The sequence below is a fragment of the Miscanthus floridulus genome, chromosome 7 (assembly GCF_019320115.1).
Source record: "Miscanthus floridulus cultivar M001 chromosome 7, ASM1932011v1, whole genome shotgun sequence".
Taxonomy (NCBI): domain Eukaryota; kingdom Viridiplantae; phylum Streptophyta; class Magnoliopsida; order Poales; family Poaceae; genus Miscanthus; species Miscanthus floridulus.
Genome location: NC_089586.1, coordinates 131747054 through 131772886, shown reverse-complemented (window position 1 = coordinate 131772886; position 25833 = coordinate 131747054). Strand labels below are relative to the sequence as shown.

Genomic DNA, 25833 nt, shown 5'->3' with positions numbered 1-25833 from the left:
GCAATGTCTGCATGTTGTAGCGTTCGTTAGTGATATATACATGCACAAATATGTCATCAGGAACCTGCTAATGTTATATTTCTGGATTAAATTGACCATGAAAATGTCTAATTATCTAGCAATCCAAAAACGTAATGTTAGGCAATTTTCTGTCAGTGGTTTTGCTGCTGATTTGAAGCCAAATAATTTTGATGGCAATAATTTTATGATATGACGTGCCAAGATGGTATTGTGGTTGACTACGATGAACTGTTATCACGCCGCACAGGAGAAGCCTGAACAATTTACTCCTGAGGAGGAGCAAAAGTTCTTGGCTGCCGATAACCTGTTTCGAGACGATATTATTAGTGCACTTCATCCTAAGTATGAGAAAAACTACATATCTTGCACATCAGGCAAAGAGTTATGGGATGCTCTTGAGGTAAAGTTTAGAGTTTCTGATGCTGGTAGTGAGTTGTACCTCATGGAGCAGCTGTATGACTACAAAATGGTTGAAAACCGTTCTGTAGTAGAACAGGCTCATGAGATACAGGCACTAGCAAAGGAACTAGAATATTTTTCATGCCTGTTGCCCGATAAATTTATGGCCGGCGGTATAATCGCTAGGCTACCACCTTCTTGGAGGGATTTTACTACTTCTCTAAAATACAAGAGACAAGAGTTTAGCATGGCTGAACTTATTGGATCTCTTGATGTTGAGGAGAGGGCGAGAGCAAAAGACAACCGTGGAAAAAAAGAGTTGAGTCTTCTGCTGTCAATATAGTGCAGAAGAAAAACTCATTTGCATCCCGTAATAAAAAAAAGAAGAACATACAAGAGAACAACAATACAAAGCCTAAGCAAACTGCACAGTTTAAGAAAAAAACAACAAGAAAGGTGGATGTTGCTTTGTTTGCGGGAGTGATGAGCATTGGGCAAGTGCGTGCCCAGACCGCAAATATAAGCAAGAAAAGAAATCAGCAAACGTGGTGATTAGCGAGATTGGAGGAGGAACATCTGGGTATGATAATTATTTACCATTTGTTCTTTCAGTTTGTCTTTCACCTGAGTGGTGGATGGACAACGGTGCTAATATTCATGTGTGTGCTGATGTTTCTTTATTTACTTCCTATCAGGCCGGCAGGACTGGAGCCTTGCTGATGAGAAACGGTTCGCATGCGCGTATTTTTGGTGTTGGTATGGTTATTCGGAAGTTTACTTCGGGAACGACGGTGCTATTAAAGAACGTGCAGCATGTCCCCTTCATTAAGAAGAATCTTGTTAGTGGTTCTCAAATGTGTCACGATGGCTTTAAAATTGTGTTTGAGTCCAATAAATATGTTGTGTCGAGACATGAAACATTTGTTAGAAAAGGTTATGATTACGGAGGCTTTTTCGTTTATCTTTGTTTGATGGTGTGTGTAATAAAGTAGTGAGCAATGTTAATGTTTTGGATGTGTCAAATATATGACATTCACGACTTTGTCACATTAATTTTGGCTGTCTCACGTGGTTTGCAAATCTGAATCTACCCTGAAATTTAACTTAGTCAAAGATTCTAGGTGCTAGGTGTGTGTGCAATAGAAGCAACCGTGCAAGCTTCACAAGGCTGCTGAGCGCGAGGAACTTGACACCATTAGAATTTGTTTATTCTGATTTATGCGAAATGAATGACGAATTGATTAAAGGCGGTAAACGATACTTCATGACATTTATAGATGATTGTACTAGATTTTGCTACGTGTATTTATTGAAAACTTAAGATGAAGCGTTGCATTATTTTAAAGTCTATAAAGCTGAGGTAGAAAATCAACTTGAAAAGAAAATCAAGCGTTTGCGGTCCGATCACGGGGGAGAATATTTTTCAAATGAATTTTCTGAGTTTTGCGCGGTGCATGGAATTATTCATGAGAGGACGCCACTATACTCACCACAGTTCAATGGGATTCAGAGAGAAAGAACCGCACTCTAACTGATTTGGTTAATACCATGTTTGAGACTACGGGACTATCTAAGGAATGATAGGGTAAGGCTATATTGACAGCGTGTCATGTCCTGAATAGAGTGCCCACAAAGAACAAAGAAATTACACCATTCGAGGAATTGAAGAAGAAGAGATTAAATATCTCTTACCTACGAACATGAGGTTATTTGGCAAAGATGAATGTGCCAATAAACAAAAAGTAAAAGCTTGGACCAAAACTATTGATTGTGTTTTTCTTGGTTATGCTATTCATAGCGTGGGTTATAGATTTTTAATTATAAATTCTAGTGTTCCTGAGATGGCTGGTGATACAATCATGGAATCTAGAGATGCTATATTTTTTTAGAATGAATTTTCCATAAAAAATGCACGTAGCACGACTGGTCATGATTTTATAATTCCCCATGAGCATAAAAATTTTACTCCAATAAAAAGAATTGAGGAACCCTATATGCAAAATTCTAAGGATGATGACACTATAGTCACTAGAAAAAGTAAGAGACAGAGGACTGCAAAGTCTTTTGGTGATGACTATATTATTTAGCTTGTGGATGACACATCAACGACCATTGAAGATGCATATTCCTCTCCTGATGCTGACTTATGGAAGAAAGCAGTATGAAGTGAGATGGATTCTATTATGTCTAATGAAACTTAGAAAATAGTTGATCGTCCCAATGGGTGTAAGCCTATAGGGTGTAAATGGGTATTCAGAAAAAAAGCTTAGGCCTGATGGTACTATCAAGAGGTACAAGGCAAGACTTGTGGCCAATGATTATACTCAAAAGAAAGGTGAGGATTTCTTTGATACTTATTCACCGGTTGTCCGATTGACTACAATTCGAGTTTTGCTTTCCCTGGCAGCCTCCTATGATCTTATCGTTCATCAAATGAACGTTAAAACAGCTTTCCTAAACGGAGAGTTAGAGGAGGAGATCTATATGGATCAGCCAGATGAGTTTATAGCAAATAGTCAAGAACGCAAGGTGTGTAAATTATTAAAATCATTATATGACCTAAAACGAGCTCCTAAGCATTGGCATGAGAAGTTCGACAAAGCTCTAATATCTGCTGGCTTTGTTGTGAATGAAGCTGACAAATATATGTACTATCGGTATGGTGGAGGTGAAGAAGTTATTTTGTGCCTATATGTTAATGACATACTAATCTTTGGATCCAGCCTCAAAGTGATTGAGGAGGTGAAGAAATTTTTATCTAATAATTTTGAGATGAAAGATTTAGGAGAGGCTGATGTTATTCTTAATATGAAGCTTCTAAGAGGAGGTGATGGTGGGATAACTCTGGTACAATCCCACTATGTGAAAAAGGTGCTGAGTCGCTTTGGGTTTAGTGACTGTGCACCTGCTCTTATACCTTATGACCCGAGTGTGCTATTGAGGAAAAATCAAAGAATAGCAAGGGACCAGTTAAGATATTCCCAGATCATTGGTTCGCTCATGTATCTTGCTAGTACAATAAGGCATGACATCTCATTTGCTGTGTGCAAGCTGAGCCGGTTTGTGTCAAACCCGGGAGATGATCATTGGTGTGCTCTTGAGAGAGTGATGCGCTATCTAAAAGGCACTATAAGCTATGATATTCGTTATACCGGACACCCAAAGGTGCTGAAAGGCTATTGCGATGCCAACTGGATCTCTGATGCGGATGGGCTTTATGCTGCAAGTGGATATATACTTTCACTCGGAGGTGGTGCTGTTTCCTGAAAGTCTTGCAAGCAGACTATCTTAATGAAATCTATAATAGAAGCAGAACTCACAGCATTAGACACCGCTGGCTCTGAGGCCGAGTGGCTTCGTGATCTTCTTATGGATTTATCGGTTGTTGAAAAATCCATACCGGCTATTTCTATGAACTGCGATAACCAGACTGTGATTACGAAGGTTAACAGTTTTAAAGACAACATGAAGTCCACAAGGCATGTTAAGAGACGACTAAAATCTATCAAAAAATTGAGAAACTCCGGAGTAATAGCGTTGGACTATGTTCACACGTCTAGTAATCTAGCAGATCAGTTCACTAAGGGTCTGTCACGCAATGTGATAGAAAGTGCATCGAGAGAGATGTGTTTGAGACCCACATGAAATTTACTATAGTGGTAGCCTGTTGTATGTGATCGGAGATCCTGTGAAGTAGGATGGTGAAACAAGCTAGTAGTAAATTGTGAGAAAAGATCCTTAGTAAGACTCATTTCTGATGCATATCTTTCATTTTCTGTAAGGTAGGTTGGTTTTTACCTTAATGTGTTCCAAGTGGCTTGCTAAAGCAAAGATGTTGTCCTACAGAACATCTTTTGAGAAACACACCTATATGAGTCAGACTGCTGGTCACAGTTTATAAGATTTGGGTGATCTCTAAATACTTATGAAAGGCACTAGAGTATGACTTATATGCTTCAAATAGAGGGGATGTCTTTTGCAGCCAAGTATCAGCTAAGGACGTTAGTGACATTCATCTCATACAAAACTGTCAATTCAAGGCTTAGTCCATTGTTCAGTTGTGACTGAGTGAAACTATTGATCTAGATGGGTATTTAACTTAACAGTCTCCATCGAAACACTGGTATATAAAAGAAATGTGGTTCTGAGACTACTTTGTTACAAATCCTAAAGTTTGGTGGAGATTGATGGATATATTATGGGCTTGGCCCATATAATATTTAATAAATCAAATAAAACTCTATGGTACGTAACATTAAGTGTTGTATGGTTTAATACCGTATGAGATTTTGACTGAACGTTTACTCATCTTATTTGGTTAGAAATTGTCCATCTTAATTGAGAAGCTGAGAAAAGGACAAAGGAGTGCCACACGTGCGCGCGCGCCGCCACCGGTCGGGCCGAGGCCGTGGCCGTGGCGAGGTAGGCGGGCGGCGAGCGAGTAGGCGGGCGTGGCCAGGTTTTGCCACTTAATCCACATAATCACGAGAGTTTCTCTCCTTTATGGTGGAGGTGAACTGACTGCGCCAGTTACTGTCTCTCCGCAGTCTCCGTCTTCTGGGATCCTCTGCTGCCTTTCTCCTTCCCCGTCCTAGCCATAAATCCGAAATCTTCCGTCAGTCTTCGCCTCTTCCGCTTCGCTTCCGAGAGACCACATCTCAGCCGCCCTTGGGTTTTTCCCGTTCCGTACCTCTGCGCGTATGGAGCAGCGGGAGAGCAGGTGTCTCTGGAACCCTCGTTCGCCTGCGAACCTTGCACGGGGTGTGCGGCGATTAGGTTTTTGGGGAGCAATTCCGTGACTGCTCGTTCGACATCTTCTTCCTCGCGGAACCCGTCTTCTTCCTGGTGATCCGTTCGTGGAACTGCACTGCGAACATCGTTCTGCATCGACTGTGGTCCACGACTTCAAGCAACGCACTATGTCGACTAGTGCGAATAGAGCCTCCGATGGCCTCGGCGTGGGACCCTCCGCTGGATACAATCTTATCTCTGTGATTAGCGTACTTTGCGTTCTTACTGTATCGATCCATATATCATGTTTGCATGTTTTAGTGTTCGTTAGTGATATACACATGCACATATATATCATCGCGAACCTACTAATATTATGTTTGCATGCTTGTTCTGTGTTGCTTTCTTCTTTTGGAATGCGTAACATTCCTATTCCTATGAAAAATATTCCTGGCAGACGATTGAAAATTCCTTTCGTTCAAGAAAGAAGGAAAAAAAAACGATTGAAATGAAGATTTCATCTTTGACGCCACGGCCCATACCAGGCTCTTTCACCGTCACTAGCTTAGGGTGAATTTCGGTTCACGGCCGGCCCGCAGTACAATGGGGCCTTGTTTAGATTACCCCAAAATTCCAAGTTTTTTCACTCTCTCTCCATCACATCAATTTTTAGCCATTTGCATGGAGCATTAAATGTAGGTAAAAAAAAACTAATTGCACAGTTTAGTTGGAAATCACGAGATGAATCTTTTGAACTTAGTTGGTCCACGATTGGACAATATTTACCAAATAAGACGAAAGTGCTACTATTCATCGGGTTGAAATTTTTCTCAATCTAAACAAGGCCTGGGTGTGATTACGTACCCCAATTAACTAGTTGGGCCAGGCCCGGCAATGACTGGCCTGTTTGTCACTGAACCCTTACCTGCCGTTGGAGTGTTGGGTTTCGCTCCTAAACTTTAGTTCGTACTCCCTCCATCTCAAATTGTAAGTCATTCCAAGAATCTTGGAGAGTCAAAGTTTTTCAAGTTTGACCAAATTTATATAACAAAATAATAATATTTATCATACCAAGTAAGTATCATTAGATTCTTCATTAGTTATATTTTCATATTATACCTATTTGATGTCATCAATCTTTGTGTTTCTCTCTATAATTTTAGTCAAACTTGAAAAAGTTTGACTCTCCAAGATTCTTGGAATGACTTACAATTTGGGATGGAGGGAGTATTACATTGGATATTTGGCACGGAACTCTAGACTAATTATAAAACTAAATACATAAATAGAGACTAATTTGCAAATTTGCAAGATGAATTTTTTTAAGTCTAATTAGTCCTTGATTTGATAATGTGGTGCTATAGTAATATATGCTAATGACGATTTAATTAGGCTTCCTAAATTGGTAAGACGGATTAACTTTAGCCCCTGCAAACACCCCCGAAATCAAACCGTTGGTTCCAAACGGAGCGCTCCCAGATTCGCTCGCTCCGAGTCCGAGCGCACGGACAGGTCGGACACCGCGCACGTGGTTCGCCCGACTGGCCCCGAACTGCCAGTCTCGCTCAGAGCCGGTATCTTTGACCATCCTCCGTCGTCCCTTCCCTCCTCGGAGGACGACGACGTAGTCGATCACGGCCATCCGTTCGAGAGCGGACGGCACAGATGACCAGCACGTCTCCGACCAAATTCGAGACGCTCCGCAGAGTTGGGCCCCAGCCCCCGTCCCACCTATCCCAGGCTGGTCAGTGTGCCCCACGGCGTGAGCGAAGCCGAATGCGACTATGCGAGATCCCCAACTGTCTGTCTCCGACAAAACGAACGGCCCAGATCGCCGCCAGCGCGCCCCGCCTCGCCTTTCCACTCCACATCCCCGTGCGCGGACGCGAGCCATCCCGAGGGACCGGAGCAGCGAACGAATCGACCGGCTCGTGATGCCGTCGCGGCGGCGCCGACGCGGCGACCTCGCCGTCGCGGCTGCGCTGCTGGCGACGGTGGCGCTGGCGGCCGTCGGAGCGGCCGGGGCCGACGGCGGCGCGGAGTTCGATTACCGGAAGCTCTCGGGGATAATCATCCCGGGGTTCGCGTCCACGCAGCTGCGCGCGTGGTCGGTCCTCGATTGCCCCTACTCGCCCTTCGACTTCAACCCCCTCGACTCCGTCTGGCTCGACACCGCCAAGGTTCCAAACCACTGACTGTGCTGCATCACCTCGCCTGCCCATCTAGTGATATGATATTTCTGATTACTGCTCTGCCAGTGCTGCTCGTTACTGCTGTCGTTCCAGGATTAGTAGCGTGCCATTTGGCTCTCTTAATCGGTTTGGTTTATCTGTTTGTTCGCTTCGGATAGATGATATGTGCTCTCCTATGCTTTAGGGATCCGCTGTGAGCGGCCTACACAATTGTTAGTCTCCATACTTCTTTTTCCTTTTTTAGTTAAAATCATCTATTAATAGATTTGGGGGGCTGGAGCAGTTTTTGTTGGGATAAACTTGTACTGGACCGGATCATCTTATCTCTGGATGTGAGTGCCATGAAACTGAAAGGGATACCCAACACAGACAACTGACTTTGGAACACCTTTGGTTTGTCGGGTACTCCAGTAGGTGCAAAGCCACCAACTAGTTGAGCAGCTTTGGTCAGTTTTTGCTAGGAACAATTCACTGCTTGACTGTCTGTAATGCCAGTATTCCACCATGAATAGCCATATGTTTGCCATCACATGACACTACCTTGTTCGTCCCAAACTGGAAAACATGTGCGGCTTATAGAGGCTAAATTTGCTCCATTTCTATGGTTAAGTATCCAGATCTACTGGTTTTGATACGTCCAGTTTCTTGCAGCTTTTCTCCGCGGTAAATTGCTGGCTTAAATGCATGCTGCTTGAACCCTATAATCAGACAGACCATCCGGAATGCAAGTCAAGGCCTGATAGTGGTCTTTCTGCAATTACAGAGTTGGACCCTGGTTATATAACAGGTAAACTTATGGCTTACTCTCTTTTTCTTAGCACTGACCTCGCAAGTTCTAGCCATGAGTTACATATCTGTTACATGATAATTTGTAGCTTATATCATAAGTCAGGTTACTCAATGTTGAGTGAAAAGAAGTTCATTCTAGACAACATTTTTGCAAGTTTTGACCTGAAGTGGCTGAAATGATAACAAAAAATGTGTTTTTTACACGAGATCATCAGACTAATGCCATAGGTGGTACACCAAAGTATTATCAGGAAAGAATCATGTTTGTTCTTTGTTCATGTGCGAGCTGAAGAATGTGGAATTTGTGCAAGTACGGTTATCTGTAGCTCATTCACATGTTTCTTTCTTTCAAAATAATATATGTTCATCAATTTGCAAATGGCAACTCCCCATATTTGCTTTGACATTGGCATTGTGTTTTACACTTCAGGAATAGTCCTGTTAGACAGGGTGCATTCAATACTCATGTTTGTTAGTGCATTTTAAAGCTACCCATCTCATTCATTCATGAAGAGAAAGGGAAGGGAAAAACACCTTACACTGATATCATTTTATTGGGCAAGGTTTCAGGTCCTCTCTCTTCAGTATGGAAGGAATGGGTCAAATGGTGTGTAGAGTTTGGCATTGAAGCTAATGCAATTATCGCTGTTCCGTATGATTGGAGACTGCCCCCATCAATGCTTGAGGAGCGAGATCTGTATTTTCACAAATTAAAGTTTGTAACGCTTACCTCAACTTGTTATGAAGCAGCCAAATTCCACACATCTGATAGGGTCTAGATCTCTTGGTGTTTCCAAAGTAGATACCTAGATTACAGTCATTTATATTGTTTTAGTTACCTTGCATTTATTATATCAGCATTGGCATAACTTCTGAACTGAATATGTGATATGATACTGTCGTTGCTGGCCTCGTCAATTTAAAAGTCGGCAATCCAATCTCTGGCATAATTGTTAGTGGTACAAGTAAAACATGGTGTGTTGCATTTCATGCGTTTGCAACCTGTAGATGACCAATTGCTAAGCGATATGCTTTGGCCTGTGAATTTTAATTTTGTCGTATCTTGTGGTTAGTTTTATTCAAGCAAATATGATTTTCCAAAACAATGGCAAACAAATCATGCTGAGATGTTGAGCATAGATGTATGGTGTAAGGGCAATTCATTGTTGCATGAGGAGAGAATGTAGTATGTGATGCTCATACATCCTTGTTGATGCAGGTTAACTTTTGAAATTGCTTTGAAACTCCGAAGAGGGCCATCTTTGGTATTTGCTCATTCGATGGGAAATAATGTGTTTCGCTACTTTTTGGAATGGTTGAAACTGGAAATTGCTCCCAAGCACTATATCCAGTGGCTTGATGAACATATACATGCATACTTTGCAGTTGGTATATCAACTAGAATGAATACTACTTTATTATTACCATATTTATTTTATCTACTTATCCTCAAATTTGTGAGTTTTCTGCGCTTTAGGCGCTCCTCTTCTTGGATCTACTGAAGCAGTTAGAGGTGCTCTTTCTGGAACAACTTTTGGTCTTCCAGTCAGTGAGGTCAGTCATCCTCTATAAATTCTAGTTTCATCTTATTGTAATAATTTATTAATCCGTCATCATTGAATATTTGAATGCCCTGTTCTGCTATCAGAGTTTTTTTTTCTGCAACATAGTTAGTATTGACTTTATAGTTTACACTTGACAATTCTGATGCCTAATGCCCCATAGGTTTATTCTTGACTTTTTGTATACACAACTGTGTAATTATGAAACTTTCAACTTTAAATAGTTCTTTTTACTGGTCCATGCACTAAATATCATGGTAATATTTTATTCTTGTTCTTCTGCACTGCATCTGTGGCTCGTAGTCTTGAAGTATGCTCCTAGATGTTCATGTGAATTATGGTAGTATTTATTGTGTTTCATCCTTCCATTTAATGTTTCGCTGAATATAGTATGTCATTTTATGTTTTATTACTACCATTGAAAAGTCCAATTGTGTCCAAACTTTGAACTGTCACAACTGTCCAAATAGCTTGCCGTAAGTCTTGTTGCATTTATGCATCTTATTGGTCACATTTTAATTATGTTTTCAGGGCACAGCACGATTGATGTTTAATGCATTTGGTTCTTCTCTATGGCTTATGCCATTCTCAAAACACTGCAAAGCTGATAATATCTACTGGAAGCATTTTTTTGAGGGAAAGGGAGGTTGTCCTCACAGACAACAATGTGATGAAGCCGAATATATTTCAGACTATGCCGGATGGCCCACAGACCTTGTTAATATCGAGGTTCCTTCAGTTCGAGGTTCTTTGCAAAAATCGCTTTCTTTCTTGATGTGACGTTTAAGAATTTCTGTTCCACTAAGCAGAAGAAATGTTTTTCCATTTCCTCTTTTTCATCACAGATATGGGGGCATACCCATCCATCACGGATATAACCGAGAACATAACATCCAGTATGGAGTGTGGAAAGCCAACTGTCCTGTCATTTTCTGCCAGAGAAGTGTCAGATGGTACTTTGTTCAGAACAATAGAGGATTATGACCCTCAGAGCAAGGCACTTGTTTATCAGCTTGAGAAGTAAGTCTACATTTTTGTACTTGCTTGTTTCCTTTTACTACCCTTGTTAATTTGCAAGAAAGTCTTTTGCTTGAGGAGGGGAGCCAACTTGGTTGTACCTCAAAAGCAAGGCCAGCTTGTCCAGCGAGAATTTTAGCAAGAGAACCGAGCATGTATCCTCCCCCTGTCTTGCTAGTCAAGGTTAGGCAACACCAAGAGTTGACAGGGAGGAGCAGCGATACCACACGTGGCTGAACAGGCCACAGAATGGTATATTTAATTATTTATATAATTCATAAGGGATTAGTCAGTGATTACAAATGATCACAACAGATCACAGGGAATTTGGCCACCTAGGAAGTAATCCTGAGTAACCATATTCGATGATTGGTGGACAAGGATAGGCAATAAAGTGGATGGAGAGTTTAGAAAAGGGCTGAATTCCCTTGTCATCTTGGGGGCTTGGTCCATTTGGAAACATAGGAACTGCTGCGTTTTTTATGGAATGCTTCCCAACCTTGCTGAAGGACTCCTGCTCACTAGGGAGGAAATTCACCTTTGGGGTATAGCCAGTGTCCATGGTATTTCTTACTTCGTGGCCACTACATCAGGAGTTTCTTAGGTCTTTGGATCGAGGTCTGTGCTTGTTGAAATTAAAGGTGAGTATGTAATCCAAAGGCTTGTGTGTGGGTGTGTTATATGGGCTCTTACCCTTTTTCTTCCGCAGCTCTCTTGCGTGTTTGATAAAAAATCCTAGGTAACCATATATAGCTAGGCGGTTAAGGAAAACAGTCCTAAACACCATATATACAAAATTGCTACAGGCAAGGGATCAAAAGCGCATGCGTCCAATTTGCTCCTACAACGTATTCCCTGCATCTGTTCTTTCAAACAAAATACAGAGTTTAAGGCTTTAGTATGCTTATGATATGATATTTGACATGTATTAACTAGACCATGTAATTTAATCATTAGGTGGTAAGTAAGAGTGACTGAGTCTAAGACCTTGTATTTTGATCTGAGTTGATCTCAGGTATTATCAGGGTGATCCAGTTCTGAACCCTCTAACACCCTGGGAGAGACCCCCAATAAAGAACATATTTTGCATTTACGGGATTGATTCAAAGACTGAGGTATGGTTGGTGATGTTTATTTCATAGTGAACTGTCCCACTTTATGTTGTTTCAAATTAGATTCTTTCTTCATCATGCAGGTAGGATATTACTTTGCACCAAGTGGCAAACCATATCCAGACAACTGGATAATAACTGATATTATTTATGAGTTTGAAGGTTCCCTACTTTCAAGGCAGGTATCGTATAACTTGATTTGAGAAGTCTTTAGTCCTCATTTTAGTCACGTACCCATTCTGTTTCTGTTAATGGTTGACACAACGTGACAAATTTGCTGAGGAGAGTAATTATGTAAGTGCAACCTGTTCGTGTAGAGTGTCCTAATGGTTCCTCAGTTCTTCTATACATTTATCTTTACTAGTTCCCTCAGTTCTTCTATACATTTACCTTTACTAGTTCTGAAGAGCAAATTGAACATTTTGTCAGACTATTGCTACTTTGAAAAATGGGTTTTTGTTCGCTCACTAGTTGGTACCATGAAATTTCCACATTTTAATTTTATCCAAAGGCAGGGGTGAAAGAGCCTTCTGCTGGGTTTCAACTCTAGCCTACCCCAACTTGCTTGGGACTTAAAGGCTTTGTTGTTGTTGTTGTTGTTGTTGTTGTTGTTGCAGGGGTGAAAGAGGCAACGGCTGACTCATTATAAAGTGAGAATGTTGTTATTGTTTTCTGTTCCTTTGTTTTCGAAACAGAAGGATGTTGTAGTTTTCATACCGTTTTTCAAGAACTTTTATTTTCTAGATAGCATCCACAGTTCTTATTTTTGTACTATACAACTTCAAGGCATTGATATTGATCTGCATAAATATTTAGTTATTTACCTCAGGGCACCTTTGTAACATTATTTGTTCTTACCAGATCAGGTAATTCTGTTTCGGGAAAGCCTAACAATTCCAGTGGTGATGGAACAGTATGTATTACAACCAAATAAAATTCTAGTTTGTATCAAGCTAAACCAGTTTATTTAAGCAAATGAATAGCTATTTCATGGCAGGTATCCTACAACTCCCTCTCATGGTGCAAGAACTGGCTTGGAGCAAAAGTTAACATAACGAGGGCTCCACAGGTATTCTGTTTTATGCTCATTGGTGTGGCTCACCATGGTGAACTTGTGGCCTGGCTATATTAGTATATTTGTTTTGGTTAATTGAAATATTATTGACTGTTTCTTGCTGTATATCGCAACACTAAGCCACCCTCCCTAATTATCCTCTTCTACTCTTGAAGGCAGAACATGATGGATCTGATCTGCAAACAGCCATGAATATCGATCACCATCATGGCCAGGACATACTACCAAACATGACAAGGGCTCCGCATGTGAAGTACATAACCTACTATGAGGATGCTGAAAGTCTTCCGGGATGGAGAACAGCAGTTTGGGAGCTTGATAAAGGTGTGAATCTAGATTTTTCTTTTATATCATTTTATATAGCTGTAGCACTTTTACTTATACCTGTCATTCTGCATTGCAAGGCTGCAAGGGAGCCCCTCAGTTTATGCTTTTGCCTTTTAGCGCATAATGCATATCTCTGTTTTACATGCACTCAGGCATATCTTGTTCTTGTGTGTGGTGTTACCTTTATTCGGCGCATAACTTTCTTTTGACATCTATTGAACAGCACTAATATATAAGTTATTTTAACAGCAAATCACAGGAATATTGTTAGGACGCCAGTACTAATGCGTGAGTTATGGCTTGAAATGTGGCACGACATGCATCCCGATTCAAAATCAAAATTCGTGACGAAAGGTGTGCTTCAATTTGAACAGCCCAAAGAGCAACGCCATTCCCTGGTTTGACTCATGGCTTTTCAAGTGTGCTTCAATTTGAACAGCCCAAAGAGCAATGTCGTTCCCTGGTTTGACTCGTGGCTTTTCAAGTTACTAACAGAAGTGTATAAACAGCTTTCCGAGGTCCGCTAAGAAACGAAGACTGCCACTGGGACTATGGAAAGGCTCGATGTGGCTTTCCAGAACACTGTGAATACAGGTCTGCACCCAGTTGCAGTCTTTCCTTTTTCAGTTTCAGCAACAAAGGCCCCTATTTAGTGATTGTAAATCCAGGTATATATTTGGCGATGTCCATCTTGGAATGAGCTGCAGACTGAAAAATACATCCACCAACCTTCTTCAACAGTATCTCTGAAGATCTCTGAAGTATGTTGCATTACTGTTATTCCATTTTCCCTCATTGATGAAAACTGCACCTGACATGCTATTGTCATCCTGCAGATGCCGTGAGCTGAATAATATTGTGGTTGCTCGTATGGGAATGACATTTGATTTCCCATTTTGAGTTTCTGATGAAATTAGTCAGCAAGGTAGATACAGGATCAATTGGAGGCCAGTGAAAACAGGTCAACTCTTACTCTTGCCACCATTTTGGTACACTTAAATCTTTGAAGTAGACATGCAAAGCCGAAACAACACTTTCCCATGACTAATTTTGGTTGAAGATGGAGGTCAAAGTTCCCAGGAGTGTATAGTTTTGCTCACGTTTTCAGCCATGTAGGAGCCATTTGTAGCACTGGTACCTTCGGCGTCCTGAAGGTGCCATGAGATCACACTGATGTATACTATAGGCATGGGTTTGTAAATCAAGCTGTCACAAATTGACTTATCTTACTAGAAACTAGAAAGCTACTCTATAGATTGGCAGTGTTAAAATTCTTTAGGACTCCCAATTAACCACCTTGATCGTAACTTGTCCTTAAGAAAAATTAATGCCCTCTGCTCAATATTCGTTGCAATTCATTGGCGCAATGAATGAGCGCATTGCCTTTGCTTGTGGATAGGTGGTGGCATGAATACTGTACGTAACGAAGTTTTGTAGATGTACGAGTCTCTCAAATGCTGGGCTCAGGGCCCTTTGCAACGTGGGTTTTTTCATGAATCGCCTAGTTTTCATATGAAATTGTGCTGGTTCTTGTAAAATCCATGTATCATTCTTGCCTTGCCTTCCAAAGGAGTCCTTAAATTGATCGTAGTAAGTTTGTTCCACGTTGCTGTGGGTTTTGTAAAAAATGGCACCTTTGGTCTGCTGATTTGCAAGTGCAACGCAAAGCTATGGACTCATGGTTATGTGAACGCATGGCATGAACTACGTTGTAATTTGGCTTATGTTGATTCGTTGTGAGAGAAAAACATTGTTCGTTCACTGAAAAATAACAAGGCCGCAAATTGCAAATTTGTTTGGATAAAATCTACAGACGCAACGTGAGATCCATCAGTCCAAAACAAATAGAAATATCATTTCCCGAGGATTCAGATATGTTTAATTATGAAAATTAATCTAGTGATTACTTCTTACGCATCATATTAGTATTTTTATTCAATTTAAAATTGTTTAACTCTTATAAGAAAACAGGATTTCCATTCTTCTTATGACCTAACGAGTGCACCACAATTCTAGTTTAGGGGGTGTTTGATCCTTGAGCCAAAGTTTAACTCTCGTTACATCGAATGTTTGGATGCTAATAAAAAGGACTAGACATGAGTTAATTATAAACTAATTACAAAAACTCTAGACTAATTTGCGAGATTAATCTATTAAGTCTAATTAATCTATCATTAATAAATTTCACTGTAGCACCACATTGTCAAATCATGGATTAATTAGACTTAATAAATTTATATCGTAAATTAGTCTTTATTTATGCAATTAGTTTTATAATTAATTAATGTTTAATACTCCTAATTGGTATCAAACATCCCATTTAAAGGAGACTATTGAGTCACGTCATGGCGCTCGTAAAGTGAATGGAGCTGTTCAGCTGATGGTTTCTGTGGCTAATAAACCGGCTGAAGCTGATTTATTATGAAAGAAAAACACTATTCTACAAGTGATAAGACATGCTGACAAGTTCAAGCGAACAGAGCAAGGGAAGGAGGAAACACGAGCAAAAATCTAGCAGCATGCTTCAGAGTCGGATTGGAGGCCTCCATTCTAGAAGATGCCCGCTCTCTCGTTGCTATGAATGAAAATGGTACGGATATTTTCCGACCGTATCCAAGACCGAATATGTTTAGAGGGGTTTAGATATGTCCATATCCGAGTCCGGATATTCAACATTTGATATCGTATCCGTATCCGAATATTCAAATTGCATATTTATGATGTCGATATTCAATCGTATCATATCCGGTATGATCGACACTATTCGTATTTGAATCCGAATCTAGACAGAAATATAAAAACAAATATAATCGACGTGTTCGTTTATGCTGAAAACATCTGATACCGTATCCGAATATTCAAATCGCATATTTATGATGTCGATATCCAATCGTATCCTATCCGGTATGGTTGACACTATCCATATTCGAATCCGAATTCAGACAGAAATATAAAAACAAATATAATCGACGTGTTCGCTTATACTGAAATTTAGCTTATACTGATATTTATACTGAAATATTGTGAGAGAAAAATATTATTCCATAGCAAAAAAAAAAGTAGTGGTGAATATTCCATCCGTTTTTTTTTTTGCCTCAACTCTTCACGTACAAGTTGTAGTATCTGAACGCACACATCAGCTCACACCACCATACGCACACAAACTCACACACACCCTAGTGTGCACGCTAGACCTACACCTACACGAAGAGACTACACGTGGCTGAAAGATATCCGAAGTCACCCTAACTATTGTGGCATAGTACCCCCCCCCCCCCCCCCCCCCCCCCCCCCCCCCCCCCCCCCCCCCTCCTGAGGCTACAACACAGGGGAAAAAGCTCGTGAGGCACGCGAGTGTCGAATCCAGTTTCGAACCCACACCTGACGAGCAAGCCATCCTCAGTATTCCATCCGTTTTCATCCCTCAGTCGTCGCACGCTTGGAATCCAACGCGAAAGCTACCCGCCAGCCTTCCCCCGCTGCCCCTGCCCGTCCCCAACCGGCCACCCGATCCCTATCAGACGGCCGCCAGAACCCCGCAGTCCGCAGGCCTCCCAAACTCCCTCGCATCGGCCTCGGCCTCGCGAGCTTCCTGGAAAGCGGAAACCCAAGCGGCGAAAGCGAAACGAATCCCCTTCCCTTTCCTTCCTCTCCCCTACCCGGAGGCCCCGCGCGTTCTAATTTGGACCAGACGGCTCCAGAAGCTTCCGCCATTAAACTAACCTAACCGCGTCGCTTTATTTATCGAGCCAACCCCAGCCCCCGCTCGTCTCCGTCCAGATCCGCGCGTTTTGGAGGAGTAGCTGCGTGTATTGACCACTCACTCTCCAAGGCAATTTTTTGTCCTTCCTCGTCCGCCCTGCGAATTCGCGACCTCCGTCCAATCCATCTGCACGGAGAATCGGCTAATGGCGGAGGTAAGGCCCCCCCACGCTTTCAATTGCTCGACCGTGCATGGATTTATTGAAGAGGAAGAGTAGAGAGATCTGACGCTGCGTTCGTTAATGGCGATGCCGCACGGCAGGAGGGGTACAAGGTGACGCTGAACGTGTACGACCTCAGCAACGGCCTCGCGCGGCAGCTGTCCACCTCCTTCCTCGGCAAGCCCATCGAGGCCATCTGGTGAGCCTGAGCCCCTCCCCTCCCCTCCCTTCCCCTCCCCCGGATCTGAACCACCTCGCGCCTAACCGAACCAAACCAAATCGGACCTGGCAGGCACACGGGCGTGGTGGTGTACGGGAACGAGTACTACTTCGGCGGCGGGATCCAGTCGTCGCCGGCGGGGACGACGCCGTACGGACGGCCGCTGCGGACGGTGGAGCTGGGCGTCACGCACATCCCGCGCGAGGTGTTCGAGGACTACCTCCGCGACATCGCGCCCCGGTACACGGCCGAGACCTACCGCCTGCTCACCCACAACTGCAACAACTTCAGCCACGAGGTGGCGCAATTCCTCGTCGGCACCGGCGCCGGCGTGCCCGACTACATCCTCAACCTCCCCGCCGAGGTCATGTCCAGCCCCATGGGCCCGCTCATCATGCCCATGATCCAGAACCTCGAGTCCACGCTCCGGAGCAACAGCGCGCCGCAGGCTACGCAGTTCGTGCCCACGCCCACCTCCGTCTCCGCCTCCGCGCCGACCGAGGCTCCCGCCTCCAAGCCGACCGTGGCTGCCGCCGCCAAGCGAGAAGCGCCGGCGGAGAAGGCTTCGAAAGAAGCTCCTGCTCCCGCGTCCGCGCCCGTTCCCGCGCCTGCGCCTGCTGCTGACCCACTCGGGAGCGCCAGGGGAAAGGTGCAGGAGGAGGTGATGCGGGAGTTCGCGGCCATCATGGCCAGCGGCACGCTGCGGGCCAGCGAGGCGGCGGCGCTGGCCATGCGCCGGGTCATGCAGCGCCACGGCGACGGCGCCACCATGCAGCAAGGCTAGACGGCGCGTCGTCGACAGACTGCGCCGCGCCTGCTGACTGAACATTGTGAGCGCGTTGGTCCCTGCTCCATGGGAATTTGTCATCTGCATGCTTCTGCTATCGCCGTATGGAAATTGGACGAGTTACTGCTATGTTCGTGCGATTGTTTGGGTTGTTAATTGCGACCGAACTTATTGCCCATCGTATTGTATGGGTGATTAATTTAGGATATATGCTAATTTACGTTCGCTAAGATCCCGCTTCCAATCGCTTGAGAACTCATGATACCTGTAATTTCTGGTGCTTGTTCCAGATGCTGTTAAATTAGTGTTACGATGAGTGTTACTCCTGCAAGCTCGCAATTTTGGTCGGTTCTCGGATCCGTTCCTCCTCGGTTATCGATGAAATTCGGTTCTTAAAAATAAGAACTGATCGATTCCCTCGGTTAGCGATGAAATTAGGTTTCTATAAAATGGGAATTGATCGGTTAAAAAAAAAGAACTGAACATTTGGGATCTCGGTTATTTTGGTTCGGTTTTGGTTCTAACCGAGCTAACCGAAGTTGAGCTAACCGAAGTTTTTCAGCAAAGGTTAATACAACAACAAAAAAATATGTAGCTTTTAAAGTAATTTTAGGTAACACTACCTCTAATTTAGATAATAATAATTGATAAAGGAACAGTAGCAATATAGTATTCCCTAGAATACAATTCTCTCATCACGAGGAGTCAAACAAATCAAACTTTGACTAAAATTATATAAAAAAAGTAATAACACTTGTGAAACAAAATAAGTATTATTAGATTAGTTATAGAATATATTTTTATAATAAATTTATTTGAAGATATAGATGCTCATATTATTTTCTATAAGCTTGGTTAAACTTGAGCTAATTTGATCGGCACGTTTTCCATGATTGCGTTCTTTTTTTGGACGGAGGGAGTAACACAAATACATAGCAATTCAGTATAAGACATCACACAAAAAATCAAACATGGTCTTACAAAATACAAGTAAGTGAATTACAATTCATGAATTTCGGTTCTTCGGTTAATTCGGTTACTCGAGAGTAGAAACCGAAATTTTCTTGGTTATTTTGGTTCCTCAAAATTTAGAACCGTATAAGGAATCAATTTTTTCGGTTTCGGTTCTTTTGGTTTTTGTTTTGGTTTTTTCGGTTTAGTTTCTTGATTTCGGTTAATTATGCCCACTCTGAAGTGTCACGATGACGGTTACTCTTGCAAGCTCGCACGCATATTGCAACTGACGGTGGGGATGAGCGCTACTCCAAACTAAGAAAGTTTAACTTAGGGTACTGGTATGTTTGGTTGAAGAGCATGGTAAGCATGGAATGATTTCAGTCCTGATCTAGGGACATGATAGTCTATTCTAGTGGTTAGAAGTTCTTGCACTTGGTTGGAGGAATGGAATGGATAAGGTGCCAGATTAGCTAACCTCGGTAACCGTGGAGCCCACATGCCATACCAACATGTGCTTCTTTCTTCTGCTCGCCCCCATGCCACTGTCGTCGCCATGTCGGCGTCTCCATCTTGGCTCAGCCTTAGCCCTTAGCCCTTAGGGCACGTATAACGCGTCGTCGAGTGCTGTCTGTGTCCTGTAGTTTTTGCACAAAACACCCTCATATGGCGAGGAGACGGTGCTGAAAGGACCTAGGATGTCGCCTAGAGGGGGGTGAATAGGCGTTTCTGAAAAATCAACACCTTTAAAAGCGGAAACGATTAGTAATAGGAGTTTTCAAAATGGAAACTCCAAATTAGAGTAATACAACCCCTCACAAGTTAGCCACAAAGTATATAAAAGATACTAGATAAACCTAGGGAGCCAAACAGCAGCAACCAAAGAGTTGAATCAAAATGCACTAGTCAGTTAATGTCGGAAGTCCCGACAGTTTGGGTCAGAACTTCCGACGTGTCAGAAGTCCCGACGTTTGGGTCAGAACTTCCGACGTGTCAGAAGTCCCAACAGTTTGGGTCAGAACTTCCAACGCAAACTGTCAGCACTTCCGACCCCTACGGGAAATGAACTACAAGTGCTAAAAAGAACTTTGTGATGCCGATAACTTACAAACCCACTTCCTAGTGGTAAGGTAAGGTGTTGGGTCACTCTCTTGACGTTGATAAGCCACCACTTCGTAGATCGAGTCCCAAACCCTAAGAAATAGCTAGAGAGAGGGAGACAACCAAATACAAGTAATTTCGAGCAAATCACAACAACAACAAGCACGCGGGAGACAAGAATTTATCCCGAGGTTCGGCGGCCCCACAAAGGAGCTCCTACGTCCTCGTTGTTGAGGTGACCACTTTGGTCGGAGTCTCTTCCACCTCCTTGCCTCACTCAAGGATACCACAAAGGTCACTTGAGTTTCTTCACTAGAAAACAAGGGTAATACAAACTTCCCAAGGCTTTTCCACAAGATGGAAGCTCTTGGGCGATGCCTAGCCGGCTAGGGGAAAATCCCCAAGAGTAACAAATGCAAATCAAACCGGCTTGACGAAGAAATCAAGTGCTCAAGCTTGCTCAAAGTGTTTTTCTTACTCAATCCACTCTCCAATCACTCAAACCCTTTAGGAATTGAAGTTGGAGGCAAAGGAGAGAAGAGTGGCGAGCCTAGAATGCTTGGGGGCTGTTTTGGCCGAGTGTTCGTTGCAATGAAATGAGTGGGCAACGGTTAGAAGTGAGGAGAGGGGTATTTATACCCCAAGTGAAAATCGAACCGTTCAGATCTACGTCGGAAGTTCCGACGCAGATCCCGGGACTTCCGACGTATGAAGAAAACACTGTTCACAACAGGTCAGAAGTCCGTGTGTGCAAGTCAGTGTCGGAACTTCTGACAAACATCGGGACTTCCGACGTACGTCGGGACTTCCGACGGGCACAGTTAATCAAACAGCCAACACCGCTGAGGCCGGGACTTCTGACTGTCGGGACTTCCGACACACGTCGGGACTTCCGACTGTCGGGAGTTCCGACACACGTTGGGACTTCCGACGTCCACAGTCACCGCGCAGGCTGTGACTGAGAGTCAGCACTTCCGGCAAGAGTCATGACTTCCGACTGTCGGGAGTTCCGGCTTACGTTGGGACTTCCGACACCGACAGTCACAGAAAATTATTCTATGTGCTCGTGAAGTGCTAGAGTGTCTCATTATTGATTTAGTTATTATGCTTGAGCACTCTATCTTCCTTAGACCACCTAAACTTGCATCCCTCTTAATAGTACGGCATTCCTATTAACTCAAATTTAAAAGTATAAGGAAATTAAACCTTTTGAGTTGATCTCTTTGAACCGAAGCCGTGTTTTCCAATCTTCATCAAGTGAGGGTGCCAATCATGTTGATATTGATCTTTTCACTTGAGCATAGCCATCTTGAGCACGTGACTTGATTCCATTCATCAAATATGAATAACTCCAAATGCATCAAGTCACTTCCAACGCTTTGTCTAATATAGGTTTGATCCTCCACATCAATATGACTATCGCAGCTTGATTAGTACCTCAACTAAATGCAAGTACTTCCTTCTTCACCCTAGCTAGGTTCTTCGGCCGCCAAGCCGTCGCTTGCCCTTCACCCTTGCTTAGTACCTCAAAGCCTTTCCTTGCTATCTTCACCATCTCAAGCCATCAAGTCACATCTTGTGTTGAATCATCCATTCATTTGTATTGTTGTCTTTTTCTTTTCAATTTAGCAAGCTTCAAATATGAGACCATTCCATATGCAATCCCTCATGTCTCATTAATTAACTTTTATCGTGCTTGCTTTCACATAGATCATTGAAATCCCACAATAAATAAGCCTTTGCATGAATTCTATTTGCATTGTTGTCTTATGCTTGAACTAGATTGTTTATACAACAATACATCATTTTTGGCTTTATACAATTTCATCAAGTATCTGTGAGATAATCAATTTCCTGTCTAACACTTAGCAAACATGTTAGACCTTTAATCGTGTTGTCATTCAATCATCCAAAACTCACTAAAGGGCTAGATGCACTTTCAATCTCCCCCTTTTTGGTGATTGATGACAACCCGATTAAAGCTTACAAAAAGATATAAACAATTAGGCTTTTGGATTCAATGATATATGAGAGGCTCCCCCTTAATGTGTGCAATATGAATTGAATTCATAAATGACCTCAAATGTCAATTTGCACATACTAAAACACATAGGAGACCCCCTTAACTCATTGCGTCCATGGGGTGCAAGTGTGTGTCAAAATAAAAAGAAAAACCGTGATGCATATGACATGATATATCACACAGGATTAAACAGAAAGCATCACACCATACAAAGTCACTCTAAAACATGCATGGTCCTTATGAAAGTAAATACATCATATATATCACACACATAGCACTCATCACAAAGATTTCTCAAGTTATATCTCTTCCCTTGTCATAGCTACTCTCCTCCTTTCATAGCTAGACACAAGGTTGCACTCCTGAAGCTCTAAACATATCTCTCCCCCTTAAGCTTTCATCTCTCTCCTCCTTAAGCTTTAATCATATTTCTCCCCCTTTGTCATCTATCGCCAAAAAGGGTCACACAAAGCACAAAGGGTGCTTAAGGTTCAAACTTAGTACTAATCTCTCCCCCTTTGTATTAAACTCTCCCCCTTTGTCATGGCGTGGGTCATATTACTTGTCACTCCCCCTTTGTCATCTTAAAGAGGTTGTACTTGTCACTTGTCACTTGTTTGCAATTCAAAATAGATCAAGTACATTGGTTTACTAGCTCATGAACAAACTCATACACTAACCACTAGATTATATAATCATTCAAGCAATAGTGGTATTCTATGAGTCTAAAAATTTTCATTTGTAATGCATGATCCTATAAGCATGTACTATATGCACTAACCGTATATTAGTAAGGGATGAAAAATGATCATGCACAATACAATGATACCTTTGCTATATTGGAGAGGAAGATAGTCATATAGATTTCAATTCATTTCTCCAATAGCACCATGAAGTCCAATTATAAGCTTGGTGAAGACCAATAGATACCAATTCTTTGAATTCCTATTCTTCACCCATATGAATTGAGAATCACTAATGATCAAGTGCACTCTTCTTGTTGTGGTTGGCTTGCTTCTTCTTTGATCATTGCTTGCTTGAGAGAACTAAAAGATGCACCACTTGTAATACCACTTGAAATTTTATGATACCACTCGAAAATTCATGACTTGTTCTCTTTTGGGTGTTGCTTGCTTTCTAGACCAATCTCCTGATTTTCTTGAACCAAGTACCTCAAATGTCCCTTTAGATTACCACTTCGATTTTAGCCATCTAAGCCTAGAGCAAAGTGACCTCTCTCCAAAGAACCATCCTTGATACTCACTTGAAATAACTTGAAAGAAAATCACTTGATCCACTTGAAAGATTTTGTTTGATTGATCCATATTTTTGGACTTAATTTGATGAATAACTTTGAATCATTCTTTAAGTCCTTTTCTTTCTACTTGTTTAAGTCATTTTCTTTCTATCAAAAGATCTCCAATTATCACTAGAATTTAAACTCCATCTTCATCTTGATCTTGGTCTTGATCTCTAGCTTGAGTACCAAATGTGTACTAGATACACTCTTCAAACAAATTGTCTTGTACTCATCATTTGTCATGCTTCTATCTCAAACCAAAACCAAAACATAGGTACTTCAATCACTTATAGATATGATTCTAATTTGAGGACCTTTGAATCTAAGTGACTTTTGATCAATCCAATAATTGTCACTTTCCTGGCAGATTCTGTACTCTTCAAAGAATAAATCATATCTCCCAAAGTACATATCCAAAAACCACAAAATTTGGTGAAGATGTGACACACTAAGCCTTCTAGTAGCTGTAAAAATTTTAGCTTCTTTTGACTTCTATATTGCTACCAGATTTCATATCTTTCCACACTGCTACATGCTGAAAACTGCTGCACTATAGCTGACAAGATCTACTCCAAATCCAAAGTATCACTTATCCAAATCTCATAAAATTTGCACAGCAACTAATACCATAAGTGTAGAGCATGCAGACCAAATTTCAAGCCAATACAAATAGATTTGGTTGCTCAAACATGTCAATGACCATTGCTAGCTCAGATTTTCAATATTGGACAGATTTCAATAATTGAGCTATTTTTCTCCAAATTGAACCAAACTTGAAATCAACTTGTTTGAATACTCTCACAAGACACATGTCCATTCAAACCACTTACTAGAAGAAATCTTATGAACATATCCAATCAAACCAACTTCAAACTTGATTACTTAAGCATTTAATCCATTCAAACATCTCATAGCAAGCAACATATGCATATATATCCAATTCAATTAACTCATATGCACCCAAATAAACTTTGATCAACAAGAGATATACCTTGATAGCTTATGATCATCTTTGCAAGCTTCAACTCCACTTATTTGCAGGCATTCAAATATATCAATAAATTCCCACAACTTGAATATGACACTTGTATGTTGATAGCATATGGACTTCACTCAATTTTGACTTGGCATTAGGATAGAATTGCACTAGGTTTTAATACTTGACTCAACATAAGATGAACAATAATAATTTCATTGAATCAAGTCTCCAATGCCATGGTACCTACAAATGATCATCCACTTTTCGATGGTACCCAAACTAGTTTAGGTCCTCTCATGTTAGACGCAACATACTTAGGCACAGCCTTAGTATGAATAGCGGAATTTTTGCAATACTAACCAATAAGGTACAATAACAAACCTTCCTAGGCATAATATTTGCATCAATTGAAATAGGCTTAGGATTCTCACTTAGGGGACATGAATTAGCCAAGAATTGATTTTCTCTTTTTCGAATATTTGGCAAAATTATGATTTTCAAAAACTTGAGAGAGATTTTAGACGGACATAGGGATTTTTATGGACTTGAGAGAACCATGTCACATGTGATTAGGCAAATAATCAACCAAGGGTAGCAATAATCACAATATGACATGACTAGGTCACAAAGACCCAAAAACCACATGTTTTTCAAAAACCACACCACCTACACATGCTAGTTAGGGATTTTTGAAAAACATCTATCCTATATCACACAAATGCACACACTAGCATATAAAGGGCCTTAGATGCACTTACAATGCATGTATGTAAATACATACCTTTGTCTTGAGCCCACAATATCACCACTGAGATAATACATGGCATGACAACATCATGTTGACCTCACTTGTCAAATAATCATACCATATATGAAATCAATTTTCATCCAAAGGACTACAAATAATACTAGATAAATTTGTTAGTCCACAATGGTGCAAAATAGAAACTGAGCTCCCCCTAAATAAGTACCACAAGTAATTTGAATGATTTTCAACAGGCACTTTATTCTTTTAAGAATTTGGGAGTCAATTTTCTATTTTGACCAACACAAAGTAATTTGCCATATTTAAATTTCGTTGAGACATACTCACAACCCACTTAGGTTTGATAGATCACAAGCTTCTGAGCAAATTAAGGATATATGAAATCATATGGATCAAACCTCAATTGCATCCCAATTAGTGCTCTGGTTCCTACCATACCAGACACGTCCGGTAGACATACCGGACACGTCCGGCATGTGAAGAACATAAACATTTTTCCTTTCTACCCTGGCCATACCAGACATGTCTGGTAGGCGCAGGACAAAAACAATTGAA

At 41.7% G+C, this 25833-nt stretch overlaps 2 protein-coding genes across 9 annotated transcripts; both read left to right on the top strand.

The window, feature by feature from the left end:
* The first annotated feature begins 6988 nt into the window (after positions 1–6988).
* LOC136468015 (phospholipid--sterol O-acyltransferase-like) lies at positions 6989–15954 on the top strand. Of its 8 annotated transcripts, none has more exons than XR_010761666.1 (17): positions 6989–7331; positions 7995–8130; positions 8703–8847; positions 9352–9521; positions 9610–9686; positions 10226–10439; positions 10540–10714; positions 11727–11826; positions 11907–12001; positions 12685–12736; positions 12821–12892; positions 13054–13222; positions 13475–13579; positions 13735–13819; positions 13894–13986; positions 14062–14186; positions 15552–15954. XR_010761666.1 is itself a non-coding variant. In XM_066466867.1 (16 exons), the coding sequence occupies exons 1-15, from the start codon at positions 7086–7088 to the stop codon at positions 13973–13975; spliced, it is 1923 nt and encodes a 640-aa protein (XP_066322964.1). In that variant the 5' UTR covers positions 6989–7085; the 3' UTR covers positions 13976–13986; positions 14062–14481. The 8 variants fall into 8 exon arrangements, 4 of the variants coding, with proteins under 4 accessions (XP_066322964.1, XP_066322966.1, XP_066322967.1 ...); XR_010761667.1 differs by lacking the exon at positions 15552–15954 and adding an exon at positions 14625–15473; XM_066466867.1 differs by lacking the exon at positions 15552–15954 and having other exon boundaries at positions 14062–14481.
* Positions 15955–16911: 957 nt separating this feature from the next.
* On the top strand, positions 16912–18502 carry LOC136468018 (uncharacterized). The gene is made up of 3 exons (XM_066466873.1): positions 16912–17142; positions 17250–17347; positions 17441–18502. Exons 1-3 carry the CDS (start codon positions 17134–17136, stop codon positions 18150–18152), a joined length of 819 nt encoding a protein of 272 aa, XP_066322970.1. The 5' UTR covers positions 16912–17133; the 3' UTR covers positions 18153–18502.
* Positions 18503–25833: the final 7331 nt, after the last annotated feature.